Source organism: Balaenoptera borealis, assembly GCF_965194805.1.
Source record: "Balaenoptera borealis genome assembly, chromosome: 8".
Taxonomy (NCBI): domain Eukaryota; kingdom Metazoa; phylum Chordata; class Mammalia; order Artiodactyla; family Balaenopteridae; genus Balaenoptera; species Balaenoptera borealis.
The window spans coordinates 59,947,014-59,961,486 of NC_138865.1; the positions used below are offsets into that span (position 1 = coordinate 59,947,014).

The following is a 14,473-nucleotide window of genomic DNA, read 5'->3' on the forward strand; positions in this document are numbered from 1 at the left end:
AAGAGCATGGGCTGGAGCAGGCTGTCCAGAGAGTCTAGACTGAGGGAACAGAACTTGCAGAGACCTCACGGCTGAAGGGAGCACTGCAGGTCAGAGAAATGGAAATGATCCTCTGGGGCTGGAGTGCAGAGAAATAGGCAGCATCGTGCAAGATGAGGTTGGTGATGGGAGGTGGGGTTGACACGGCCATCCTAAGCCTTGTTGAGAATTTGGAGCGTTGTCTCAAGGAGTGTTCTACGAAAGGCCGGGTGGGGTGATGGGATCATATCTGTAGTTTGGAAAGGTCACAGGGGCACTGTCAAGTGTTTTGTCATTTGTGAACTAGAAAAAGGGAAGATATTTTTTGAAGAGGCAAAGAAATAAAAAGGAAGGTAGTTTTGTCGTCTTTCTGTTTTTAAAGCCAGTGTAAGTATGATTTCGGAATTTGTCAGCACTCTCAGTAACCACTTACCTCACTGTCTTCTATACCTCTGTATCCTGCCTAGTACTGACTTCCAAACTTGACTGTGCATTAGGATCCCCTAAGAAATATAAAAGAATATTTTAAAAGGTGGAGAATCCTGGCCCCCTCTCTGGACTCGCAGGCTCATAATTTCTGGAAGTGAGACCCCTTAGTTTGTATTAAAACAGATGAAACACTCCTGCATGATTCCAGTGCGTCTGAGCCAGTACTGGTCCCCAGACAGGTTTTAGCCCATCCCCCCACCTAGGGGAATACTCATTCCCAATTTTGTTCTCACTGACAAGCAGTAACTGTGTGTTTCGTGGGTTGGTAATACAACTATCCTTTTATTTTTAACATGTCTTGTTCTTATCATAGGTAGATGGCACAAACCTTCAGGGTTTTACCAATCAACAAGCAGTAGAGGTGTTGCGACACACAGGACAGACTGTTCACCTGACATTAATGAGGAGAGGAACAAAGCAGGACGCTGAGCTTGCGTCACGGGAGGACATCACAAAAGATGCAGTTTTGTCTCCTGTTAATGCAAGCGTAAGCAAAGGTAAGGCCACATGAATCTGGTTTTCAGTTAGACTCTTAACATCATTTTGTATTTTTTCTAATTCTGAAATTATTTAAAGAGTCACTTTTCGTCTTAACTATTCATTATGAACCAAGTAAAAAGGGAATTTAATAACGTTGGGATTAACTGGAACCAGAGATGCATCCATTAACTATAGAATGGGCTTCCGAATAAAGCAGATTTCTGTCCTGTTTATTCAGTCACCACTTCTCATTTGGAAACATGTGCAGTCATTTGCTTTCTGTCCTTGCCTTACTTTTGGATGTCATTGCTACACTTTCTCTTTAGGGGGAAATATGTTCTGCCTAGATTATGTGTGTGACCCCCATAATGTTTCTAAATGCCCACCCTTTCCTTGATGGAATCAACTTTAATTCAATGTGTAGGCTTGGCTAGCTCAGTCAGTAGACCATGAGACTCCTATTTCCACGTTTAGAAATGTCATTCATAAGCTGTTTGTACGTGGATATCTCTGAAAATTACTGAAATCCTCATGTAGCTCCCTGATGCAAGTATTTATTGGTAGAAGTCAGGCTGTTGGTTTGAAAGTGTGTTTCATTTCTCAGACTGTTGACCATTCTGGTATTTATGCTGTACACTACTAATCGCAGACCAGGAGAGAGGGAGGCAAATCACAGGAGAACTTTATTACTTCTTTGTACCATTAACAGAACTTTAAGTACATGTGGTTGATGAAAAGTTTACCTACAAAAAGCAAACTCTCATTTAGGTGTTCAAATAAATAAAGCGGGGTTTGAAAAATTCAAGTGCTTGATTATATTACAGACATAACTACTAAAATTTTCTTATTTTAAGAAAATTATGAAGAAGATGAAGATTCTTTATCTTTGAGGAGAAACACCAGCATATTACCAATTGAAGAAGAAGGTAAACACCTGGAGCCAGGTTATTATGTTCTTTATTGTTTTTTAGAGAAATGATTTTTACAAATGTGATTCAACCTCTCTGGATATATTGTAAATTACTAAAAAAAACCTTTCAAAGAAGATTCTTGAAAATCCTTATTTACAGATTGATTAATTGCTCCAGTAGATTAAAATAGTTTATAGCTGGCAGATTTTCTTGCTGAGTCCGTCTTTTTTTTCTTCTACATTTTTTAAATCAGAACCTTTAGGAATCATTCAGTTACATACGTGGCTTTATTTCATTCCCCTTATTTCTTAGGATAGAACCAAGTTGTCTCTTATTGAGCAAGCAGTAATAAAGTTAAAAGGATTTTTTAAATAAACACAAGAGAATCTTTAAAGCATAAGCTCTTAGGAATGAAATTATCCTTATTTTGGGGACTTTTTCTTCTAAATTTTTCGAAAGTTTTAAATTTTGAAAGGAGTTGTATGAGAAATTATTAAGCCTCTCTGAGGTTTCTCTCACTATATACCTAGAATTCATCAGACTGTTTCAAAAATTTTAGGGCGGCATAGTTTTAGTATATAATTATGCCTGAACGTTGCTGCCTTTTTTTTAGGGCTGGATGCTGTGTGCTTCCCTGACCTGTCATATTGCTTTAGGTGTTTGATAAGTTAAATCCACTGAGCAAAGTCCAAGACTGATCTTCCTTATGAGAATTCTGCCCTTCACTAAATAATTATATTGAAGCTTTGTAGTTCTTTAAAATAGTTCCTCTTTCATTATTTTTTTTCTACTGAAAATTGTGATTTAACTTTTTTATTTTAAAGGGATATTTGTGTTTGCAATGATATCCCAGGAGTGAGAGGTGTAGGACTCTCAGGGGTTTAGTCACATTTTGCTATTTTTACACTAATAGGTGTAGAAATTATTTAGGATAAAGTGAATGTCCAGAGGAGTGGGACAGGATAAAAATGTTTCAAAGCATAAAACTTGAGAGAGTAAGAGGGGATGGGTGTGGAGGATGGTCTTGAAGCCTCAGCCATATGTTTTGCTTTGATGAATGTGCATATGTGTATGGGAGGCTAGGTGGGAGAGGGTCTAAACTTAGAATCAGGAGTCCTACATTCTTTTTAAAATAAAATAAGGGAAGAATGTCTGAATGATTCTAATGCATCTATTCTAGTGCTGGTCCTCTGACAGGGGATAAGATGTTGTTGCCTCTTCCACAGAAATCTGACTCATAATGTGAGCCTGGACAAATCATTTGACTTCACAGTAACATCAGGAGACTGGACTTTTTTTTTTTTTTTAAATTTTAATTTTTCAATTTTTTTAAAAATTTATTTTTTACATCTTTATTGGAGTATAATTACTTCACAATGGTGTGTTAGTTTCTGCTTTATAACAAAGTGGATCAGCTATACATATATCCCCATATCCCCTCCCTCTTGCGTCTCCCTCCCACCCTCCCTATCCCACCCTTCTAGGTGGTCACACAACACTGAGCTGATATCCCTGTGCTATGCGGCTGCTTCCCCCTAGCTATCTGTTTTACATTTGGTAGGGTATATATGTCCATGCCACTCTCTCACTTCGTCCCAGCTTACCCTTCCCCCTCCCTGTGTCCTCAAGTCCATTCTCTACATCTGCATCTTGATTCCCGTCCTGCCCCTAGGTTCTCCATGGCCATTTTTTTTAAAATTCCATATATATGTGTTAGCATACGGTATTTGTTTTTCTCTTTCTGACTTACTTCACTCTGTATGACAGACTCTAGGTCCATCCACCTCGCTACAAATGACTGGACTTTATGGTTTTTTAAATATGCCTGAAATCTGATCTTGGGGCATTTGGGAAAGGGGGAGAATGAAGGGTTTTGTGACTGTAGGTTGGTTGTATGAATACAAATTTCAGACCGTTGTTATCAGTAGCTTACAGATTCCCCACTTTCTCCATTCCAAATCCCACCCTGCTTGAATCACTGCCCACCTGTGTAAACACAACAGAATCAGAGAATGGGGTTATGGGAGGAGGTAGGACTAGCTGACCCTCCTCTTTCTAACCTTCATCAGCTTGAAAGGTTTCCTGTAGTCTGTGTTCACCGCTGCACATTCATACCTCTCTGGGATGAATATACTTTTGAAGAGAAAACGCTCATTTTGGGGGACTAGACTCCAAAATTTTAAAGAAATATATAGCTTACTGTTTCCAGTTTCTCAAAGAGAAAACAGAATCGTTTTATTAATCTAACACATAACAAACCTGAAAAATAGTCCTGGAGTGGAAGCTCATTCATTCCACTAACAAGGAAGCAGCTAATGAGAAATCTGAATTTTAGAATACTCTTTAAATTTGAAATTTGAATGCTAAAAAATGATATTGAAAATCTAATATAAGGAGTAGTGGCCGGTAGAGATTTTTTTTTTTAGAAGACAACCTTTATGAGTAAAAACTGTGATGTCATGGAAATCTTTGAATATGACTTGAAAATTCTTCTCAACCAGTTTATTTTAGCTAAGTGTTTTAATTCAGTATTGTTTACATAACTTGTTTAGTGATTTTCTTTTGTATATTTTCACTTTCCTTTTTTTGCCAATTAGTATGATTCCAATTATAGGGTTTTAACTTAATGTACATTTTCCATTTGTTTCTTATTTTTTTATTTATATTTTCTTATTGTACATGGAGGTACATATATTATTTGTTAATTTATTTTGTTTGTTTGTTTTTGCTAAGTCATAGCATGCTCCCTTCTCTCCTCTGTGGAACCAAATGAAAATGAAAGAGATACACTAACATAGAAGGCAGTATGACTTTTTAATACAGAGTCACAAGAGGGCCACCAAGTGAATCCTGGCACTACTTGGAGTCCTTGTTCTTTTAAATAAAAGTTAGATAATACATGAATACTTTAATGGAAATATAGTTAAGACCTAAAAGATATCTCTTAAAAGAGAATAGTTTTGGAACATGCAGATGATAGGCTTCTAAACTGAATTATTAAGATGTGTAGAGAAATAAGAGTAACTCATGTATTGGGTGACCAGTCAGACTTGGTAGGATAGGTTGTGATCACAGTGTCCCTGGTACCGAATGTTAAGATATGGAGATTTTTGTGGTATGTCACTAATTGTGTCAACTCTTTCAGGGTATCCATTACTGTCAGCTGAGAGAGAAGATATAGAAGATGATCAGCAACAGGAAGCTGCCCTGCTGACCAAGTGGCAAAGGATTATGGGCATTAATTACGAAATAGTGGTAGGTTAGCTTCCCCTCCCTAACTTCCTAACTTGTGAACTGTATTTGAGCCGGAAGTTCCTGACAATGATAAAGATGACCATCGTAAAGAGTCTTAGAGAAGTAGCAAACACCCAGGGCTTTTTTCAAGTCTTAGAGAAGTAGCAAACGCCAAGGGCTTTTTTCAAAGACCTAAATGTGCTGATTCAGATATTTAAAAAATTCAAGTTGGAGAGCCACCAAGGAGCTGAAGTAAATGAGATGGGAGTTTTAGAACTTATAATTCATCAGTATTTCTTACAGTAGTATATATTATATAGATATTAGGAAGGGTTTTTCTGATTCTTATTCCTAGGGTTCGTGGAAAGAATCAGAATAGAATGACAGAATTTAGTTGAAAATAAAACAAAAATCATCATGCCCTAGGTACAGAATTGTAAAAAGGACTTTTTCCTACTTCTTCCTTATCACTCATGCTTTTACTCTCCTTGACGGTTTTTATTCTGCATGCTTTTCTTCGTTTCACTTATGCCATAGTGAACATTTTGTTTATTAAAGGTTTGCATACCTAGGGTAGCAGCTGTGATCTGCTATTTTAAAAAGAGGTTTAACAAAGTAGACACAAATTATGAATCTTTAGGTATATAGCAGCAAATTTCAGGAATTTCCAAAGGAACAATAAAATACAAAGTTAGGTAAAAGTTTTCATATTGCTTATAATATTCAAGTAACTCTAGATTAGAAGAGATAAAACACAACAGATAATGACATATAATATAAATAATAACTAACATTTATTGAGTACTTTGTGCCAAGCAGTATTCTTAGTTTTTAATACTCATTACAAAGTTTTTTTTTTTAAACACTCAAGATGGTTAACAGTCAAATGAGATTTGAGTAAGTACAGCTGCTGTTAACCATTTTAAGTTGAGTCAAGGGAAAAATACAACAAGGTCCAGCTTAACCGTAGTTAATTTAGCAGGAAAGGAAAGTTGGGAGATTCCTTCTGTGGGGTGGGGTTAACGTGACTGGCACGGATAACTGAGGCTGCACTCCTTCAGGTGGTAATTGAATAGTGAAGAGCACCCTTTCACCAGCCATTTTCTCACAGAGGTCAGACCCAAGACCGTGGACTTTTAACTGTTCTTTGTGCACATGCTCTTTTGGTGGCACTTTCAGTAATACGTCAAGCGTGGGATTTTACTATAAGTAAGAAAGAACTAAGCTATTTATAGGTCTTGATCAAAGTCCAGGTAAATATGACATAGATCTGGCCTTCAAATTATTTTCTATGTAGTTATACAAGCACAAATGAAGTTACAGGAGGAGTGGTGTAGTAGAGAGAAGGATTGATGGACAGTTAAATGGGGACCTGGAGGGCTGCTCGGAGGAAGTGATACCTAAATTGGATTTTAAGAAGTAGAAGGATTTCATCCAGCATTAGATTGCAAAGTCAGATAATGCAACATCTAGTATTAACCCTGTGCTTGTTATCATTAAGACTTGAAAAAGATCTTTTATAATTAAACATTTTTCTCAGTCCCTTTATCCCTGTTTCCTTAACTATAAAATAAAGGGGATAAAGCGGATCATCTTTAGTATACTCTCTGATTTTAATATTATAATGATTGGACTCTGTGAAAATGGTGATTTCCTAACGTTTTTCATTATTTAGTGTAACAGTAGGAAATAGAAAGTTTATTCTCCTGTTTTAAGCTTTGATTCACTTTTAAAGACAAGTGTTGTCCCCTTGATACAGTGTATGGTCCAGAGCCTGGGCTCTAGGTTCAGACTGCTGAGGTTCAAAGCACTTTTGTAGCTGTGTGACTCTGTTGAAGGTAACCTCTCAGAACCTTGTTTTCCAATTTGGGAAGCAAGGATAGACATTGCACCTATTTATGAGAAGTAAGTGAGATAATCTGTGTAATGGGGTTAGCACAGTCCTGGCACACGGGAACTGCTAAGGATGCGCCTTTTCTATACCGTTGTTTGAGCTCAGGCTTTTGATTTTATCTGTGGTCACTCTGACTACCCTCTATCTGTTATCAGCACCTGTAGGCACTGCAAAGTGTCTTGGGTGCTTGCATCTGGCTACTTTGTTTTGGTTTGTGTTGGTTCAAGAAACTGATAGATACCAACACTCTTTCCAAGGCAAAGCTCTAAAGGTTTGCTGCTTTACAATAAGGTTGTTGAAGCTTTTGTGAGAAACTTGACCTTTTAGGAAGTGAACATAAAATACATACAGGAGAAGAAAATAAATGAAAGAATATTAAAAATTGTGATGATTTTTCTTGTTTCAGGTGGCCCATGTGAGCAAGTTCAGTGAGAACAGCGGGTTGGGGATAAGTCTGGAAGCAACAGTGGGCCATCATTTTATCCGATCTGTTCTACCAGAAGGTCCTGTTGGACACAGTGGGAAGCTTTTCAGTGGAGATGAGCTATTGGAAGTAAGCAGCTATTTTCATTTTCCCCTTTGTAAATAAAATTTTAAAAAGGCTGTGGGAGGCTTAATGTGGTGAATAAGTAAGTTCTTATTTAAAATTTCTCTTCCAAAGTGTACTTGAGAAAGATAGGCAAGTAAAACTCCACCCAAAGCAGAAATTTCAATCTGTATGTACATTGATCTTGCCTAATTCCTTGCATGGCTTTTGTTTGTTTGTTTTAGGGCCGGAGAACTATAAAAACTTGCTTTAAAAATTTTGAAACATTCACTTTTTAGAATAGGTAATATATTCACATGTTTGAAAATCACAAATACAAAGATTTACGCCAGTGAATTCTCTTTCTGTCCCAGTCCACTCAGTTCTCATCACCCTTCGTTAGGTGTAACTGCTTATCATTGGTTCTATGCAATTTTCCAGCTATTTTCCATGAATAAGTAAGAAAATTTGAATATATTCGCTTCTCCCCCTTTTAAAAACATACTAGCATATAAGACATGCCATTTTCTAATCTTCATTTTTTTCATTTAATAATGATATAACATATCATTTAAAGAGAAACTTCTCCTTTTCCCTTTATCCTTTGGGAATGATTTTATTAACTCTCCCTTTCCAAACGATTACACTGGCATATGAAACATGGGTGAAAGCTAGTGATTTTCCTGTGAGTGCTTTAGAAGTCCAATTCCAACAAGACTGTAGTGTTGCGTGTAGATTGTTTTAGGAAACACCACTCCAGATCCAGCTATAGTTCTCAGCACAGCAGAGCCATGGTCATCTCCCGAGTACAGTTTATATTTATGTAATAAAAAAAAATGGTTTTGAAAGGAGTAGTCATGTTAGGAAATGTTCTTTCTTGGCCAACTTTTCTTTTTGCATAGGTGAACGGCATAACTCTACTTGGGGAGAATCACCAGGATGTGGTGACTATTTTAAAAGAACTGCCTATAGAGGTGACAATGGTGTGCTGTCGTCGAACGGTGCCACCCACCAGCCCGTCAGAGTTGGAGAGCCTGGACTTATGTGACATTGAACTAACAGAAAAGGTACCAGGTTTGCAGATATAGGAGACTAATCTGAATCTATAATGGAAAGGTTAAATGGCATTTAAAAATTTTTAAGCCTTTTTTCTCTTATTTGGTATTTGATTTCCTCACAAATCCTGTGGCTTATGGGATAGACCTTGGAGTCAGACAGACGTGGGTTTGAATCAGGCTTGGCACTTACTAGCTCTGCGACCTTGGGCAAGTCACTTCATCTTCCTGAATCTCACTTTTCTCCTGTGTAAAATATGAGTCTTGATGCCTATCCTAGAGGGTTGCTCTGTGGGTTAAATATGATATATAATGATATTAGGTATTACTGCACATGTGTGCTTGTATAATTTATTCACACTATTCCTATGAATTAGACACTCGTCCCTCTTAACAGAAAATTGAAATATGAAAGTAGTGAGTATGTAGTACATATGTAGTAGAAGATACTTTTATGTAACCTCCCCAGCCCAGAGCTTGCCACAGGCATGATAAGAATAGGGGAGAATAAGAAACATAATTCCAAATTGTGTACAAGTCAGTCTAGCACCATATGTATCCAAATACATTTTATGTGGTGTAACGGTATTTATTATTATAATAAAGCAGGTGGACGGATTTGCATCCATGGTCCTACTGTGCAATAATTGATAAAAAGCAAAGATAGTCTTTAAACTAACGTTTCATCATCAAAAACACATTTTTCCTATCTGATGTGGAACCAGATTCACTTTAGTATATTTTTCCTAAAAGAAGCTAATGTTTTTAAAAGAAGCTAATGTTTTGAACCCCTGTTTCTGTGCCAAGTGCTTTTTAAATGTTACCTCACTTAATCCTCAAAAATTCTATGAGATGGGTAACTGTGAAGCCCAGGTTAAGAATACTGCTCAAAGCAACACAGATGAAAAATCATAGAGACAGTCTTCAAGCCCAGGCCAGTCTGACTTCAGATCTCGTCCTGCCGTTGTGCACGTTAATTTATTAATGAAATAATCACGTGTACAGCTCACAGGATTTTAGAACCCTTGTTTGCCTAGAGTACAGAACTTTTACATATAGCCACTTCCTCTTGAATTGTTCTTATTTATCATAAGAATTATTTTTCTTTAATATCAAAATAGCATCACTTTTTTTTTTCTAACGATAGACGTGATAACAGACACTGATGAAAAAAGTCAAAATCACCCACCATCGTGCTGCCAAGATGTAATCAGTATATATTTTTATAGGAGCTCTTTGAACCATACATTTTAAATGCCTATTACAAGTTAGATATTTCTGACTTGCTACTTTAATTCATAATGGTTTCATGAGAAGCTGTTGCTACTCATATGTGACTGTTTTATTCTGGACAGACGCTGGGAATCTTTGTTTTCCTTGTAGTGTTTGTATGTGCATCTGTGGATCTAGTGCATCTGAAATAAGAGCTGTCTGGTCTGTTTATCCAGCCTCATATAGATCTAGGTGAGTTTATCGGGTCCTCGGAGACAGAGGATCCTGTGCTGGTGATGACTGATGTGGGTCAGAATGCAGAGGAGGTTCAAGGACCTTTGGCCATGTGGGAAGCCGACGTTCAGAACATCGAGCTGGAGAAAGGGAGCAGAGGACTTGGTTTTAGCATTTTAGATTATCAGGTAAATATATGCTACTTGTAACAATTTTTTTAAAGAAAGATGACAGGTACTAAACATATATTGTTAATAGCAGAGAAAAAGCAGATAATACTGCTTAGATTTATCAAAGATGTATTCTTGTTTCTAGTAAGTCTTTCTGAATAATAATTTATATGACTAATTGATTATCGTAAAGCATTTCTTTTGACATTGAATTCTTTGAGCTCTTTTATATTTCAGCTCTTGGAAGTTTGAAGAATATGCAGAATACTTTTTAGGAATGTTACAGAAATATAGTCTTTCTGTTCCTTTGGGGAATATGCCTAAATTATTTTTATTTCCTTGCTCTTAACTGATGGTTCATATTTGAGTGGTAAGACAGAAAGTATTAAATACTTACTTCTTTTTTTGGAAGTGAATGATAGACATATAATTGGATATATTGTAAATTCTAATATTCTTATTATTTGACCAAACTTAGGAATAATCGTAAATTGGTTAGGTGTAGCCTGCATCCTTATGTTGTGTTCTGTGTTGAGTAACTGAGGGCATGCTAACGCCAGTCTGATGAAGTGCAGCTGTGTTCCTCATTAATTAATACTGAGCTGGAAAGCCATCTCAGATGACTCCAGGGAGTTGTGTTCTTTCTAGTGCCTGGTTCTGGAGTCTTGTTCTAATATTGCTGTGTATCTGAAGACACTGCATCACCAAATATGATATGGCCTCCTTCTGTATTTCTTCATTTCAAAAACAGGCCCTTCCCTCAGTATACTCACATCTACCAATGGTCCACAATACTATCATCTTATCAATGAACGCTGCTGTTAATAATTCATGGATCTCAGATGATAGTTATAAAATTGAACAGTTTATCAAAAGTTAACATTATAATTTTACAGTTACCTGTATAATTTAAGAGGTCTACTTGGGAACCATGGAAAGTGAGGGTGCCACTATTTAGCATAGACTTTTCCTAAACTCTTTAAAATGGATATATCCTTCACCCAGATAATTCATTGGGAGTGTTGTATGAAATTTTTAAAAGACACTTGGAACAATTACCCATCTGTTACAATTCAGAGTGTACAACCTGTAACAACCTTTTTAAGTGTAGAAAGGAGCCGCCTTCTCTTTCCTTTTTCGTTCTGTCAGGATCCAATTGATCCAGCAAGCACTGTGATCGTAATTCGTTCTCTGGTGCCTGGTGGTGTTGCTGAAAAGGATGGACGACTTCTCCCTGGAGATCGACTCATGTTTGTCAATGATGTTAACTTGGAAAACAGCAGTCTCGAAGAAGCTGTACAGGCACTGAAGGGTGCACCATCAGGAACTGTGAGAATAGGAGTTGCCAAGCCTTTACCCGTAAGAATTCAGATTTTGCTGATTTCTTTTTATTTGCAAACAGTATTGGCGTTCAGGCTTTTATCTTCAGGTGTTCTCATGATTGAATCATGACTTTTGGTACTTTTCATCAACATGGTTATTGGCTCCATGAGTGTAAAGATTTAATTTTGAGTAATATTTTTTAAAAGAGTAAAGGGCAGAAAACAGCCAGGAAGTTCAGAAATAAATTTAAAACTTAGCATTCTGTGGTTTACTTTTGACCTTTTTTATTCCAAAATAAGGTCATGATCAATATAGAATCAAGTATTTTCGAAGAAATAGGCTTTAAAATATCTATACCAGTATGGTGGCATATTAGAGAAATTAATAGCATTAACAACTAACAGTGGAATCTTTAATTATCGTGGAAGAAAGTAGAATCTCTGTCAGAGTGGGTTAAGTTCCTGTATTCTACTGACTTCAATATATTTGTTGTCTAATTACTACAGAGCAAGAAATTGAAATTTCCAATGTGGGTTCATCAGCTTATAGCTCTCCTCCTGGGAGGGAATAACCTTCATGTTATTAATTACTGCAATATAAAAACAACTAATAAATTCATGCTACATAATGTCAGTATGCTTATTAGGTATAATGATTGCAGCATAGCACTTATCACTGAATTGCAATGAAATATTAGAGACGATCTCAGTATTTGGTTTTTTTCAGTGTATAAATATATTTTAAGTGAAAAGGCAAATATACCTTCTCTTAAGAAAACACAAACACATAGATACATTTGCATAAACATCAAATGAAAGTTTGTTGACTTTGTCAGAGAGTTTGTTCAAACTGTAAGCTTGTTAATATATTTCAAATGTTTATTAAATTTTTCATTCTCTGCTTTTTATTCCACAATAAATTTCTGTAACTTATGAAAATATATTTATGAAAGCACAAAGAAAGGGAGGGAAAGAGGAGGGGAAGAAGGAAGAGTATGTTAAGCAAACCTCAATCAAACCAGGATTATAGAAATCAGAACAAGAGATCAGTGCAGTGGGGAGTGTAAGAATGAAGATAGGCCATTATGGGACTCCACACGTTCATTAAGATTGACCGTACATCTGGTTCCGGTCTTTCTGTTACACAAGGAAAATGGCAAACGTGACTAAATACATGTTTTTTACTGCCCTTGTCGGGAAACCATGCCACTTACTCAGAAGCAATGTTTTTTTTCCTAGGTAGATCCAAAATAAGTTTCTTTCATAAGAGTATTTTATATTTCAAATTTAATATGCATTGCAGTATATGATGACTATCTCTTTTACATAAAGTGAGTTTTACTGACCATTAAACTCATATGTGTGGGAAAAGAAGATAAACATTTTTTCTCTAAAATATTTCTGCATGTAGTGGTGATATAGGGTGATATAGGCAAGACAATCTAAATCTTTTAGCCTGTTTTATCTGAGATTGTAATAAGAATGCTAGGTTTTCGGTCACTGTGATCATGGTTATAATTTGATATCTCAGGAGTGCAATTTAAGCATATTGTGTACATATAGAGTTGTTGGTGGTGGTGGTGGTGGTTTTTTAAGCCATGCTAAATTAAGAAACTTCATTGTAGGGTTCACTAACTTTCCTTGTCAAGGAAATTACATTCTTTAAAATAATATTCTAGTAAGGGATGACAGAGAGAAATTGGTCCTTCTTTTTAGTGTTTTGTTTTTCTTCAACTTCTTTTATGTCTTAACACCTAAAAGTTGCCTTCTTTCTATATTAAGAGGTCATTGTTTAACCAAATATTTGGCAGGTAAAAATGACCAGAAGATTATTATAATATAAAAAATTATTGATTTTGAATATCTTTTATAAGAAGGATGAAGAAATTGGTAGAAAGGGATTCTCATCTAACAGATGATGTTGGTACTGGAATAAACATCCTCATTGTATCTTAAAATATAAAACTGTTAAGCATGAATATTTATCATATTCCGTGCTCATCATTTATGTTAAAGTTGTATATTTATTATGACTTTATTACTTGAAAACATTATTTGAAAACTTTCCTGTTTTTTCCTCTCCTCCCCTTACTTTTTCTCCCCTCTCCCTCTGTCTTCCCTTTCCCTCCCTCTTTCCTGTTCTCTCTCTTTTCCATGAACTCATCCTCAAACACTGGGCTTCATTCTCCCTGCAGCTTTCACCAGAAGAGGGTTATGTTTCTGCTAAGGAGGATTCCTTTCTCTACCCACCACATTCCTGCGAGGAGGAAGGGCTGGCTGACAAAGCCCTGTTCAGGGCTGACTTGGCTCTGGTTAGTGGCCACAGCTTATCAAGCTTTCCTTCAAAATCTTATGTATCTTTTTGCTTTTCAAAATATTCTAAAGTCTTGCTCTATTGTTCATTATGTTTTGGAAAACTAGGCATTTTGCTCTAATTTCATACTTGGGCATCTCTCGGCATTCTTTAACTGTTTTCAGTATTCAGTCATATATCAGTTGTTTTGGCTTCTTTTTAATGAGGTAACAGGTATATTATTTCATTAGATGTTAATAATGTGAAAATCACATAAATTGGTTCAGTTATTGATTAAGAGCACAAAAGCTTCCAAAAGAGGCAGAACTCATGTTTCCTATGAATACATGTATGTTAACATTACTGATTTACCAGAAACTTTTAAATTAAAATTTTATTTTTACTTGATCTATATAAAATCATTTATTGTAATAAACATATTTAGGGACCACTGGAGGCCACTTTGTTGGGTAAATACATGATTCTTGATCCTGAGAACCTTGTTGTCTGGTAGAGGAGCTAATACTGTGTTAACAGTTAATAGTTAAAATATAAAACTAAATACCAGATATAAATATACACATGACATTTATACAATATAAGTGTAACAAATTATACATCCTATTCCTAGTACT

The 14,473-nt window shown here is 36.1% G+C and overlaps 1 protein-coding gene across 20 annotated transcripts in view; it reads left to right on the plus strand.

Moving 5' to 3' along the window:
• The window catches only part of MPDZ (multiple PDZ domain crumbs cell polarity complex component), a 358,570-nt gene that overhangs the window by 265,841 nt on the left and 78,256 nt on the right, over positions 1 to 14,473 (plus strand). For 13 of the 20 annotated variants that reach the window (XM_082401563.1, XM_082401561.1, XM_082401564.1 and 10 more), the window contains 8 exons: positions 821 to 1,004; positions 1,842 to 1,931; positions 5,044 to 5,153; positions 7,433 to 7,579; positions 8,455 to 8,619; positions 10,056 to 10,241; positions 11,373 to 11,582; positions 13,741 to 13,857. In XM_082401563.1, the coding sequence (XP_082257689.1) occupies positions 821 to 1,004; positions 1,842 to 1,931; positions 5,044 to 5,153; positions 7,433 to 7,579; positions 8,455 to 8,619; positions 10,056 to 10,241; positions 11,373 to 11,582; positions 13,741 to 13,857 (1,209 nt within the window). The remainder of the gene's footprint in view (positions 1 to 820; positions 1,005 to 1,841; positions 1,932 to 5,043; positions 5,154 to 7,432; positions 7,580 to 8,454; positions 8,620 to 10,055; positions 10,242 to 11,372; positions 11,583 to 13,740; positions 13,858 to 14,473) is intronic. The other 7 variants (XM_082401565.1, XM_082401569.1, XM_082401567.1 and 4 more) reach the window with 2 other exon arrangements.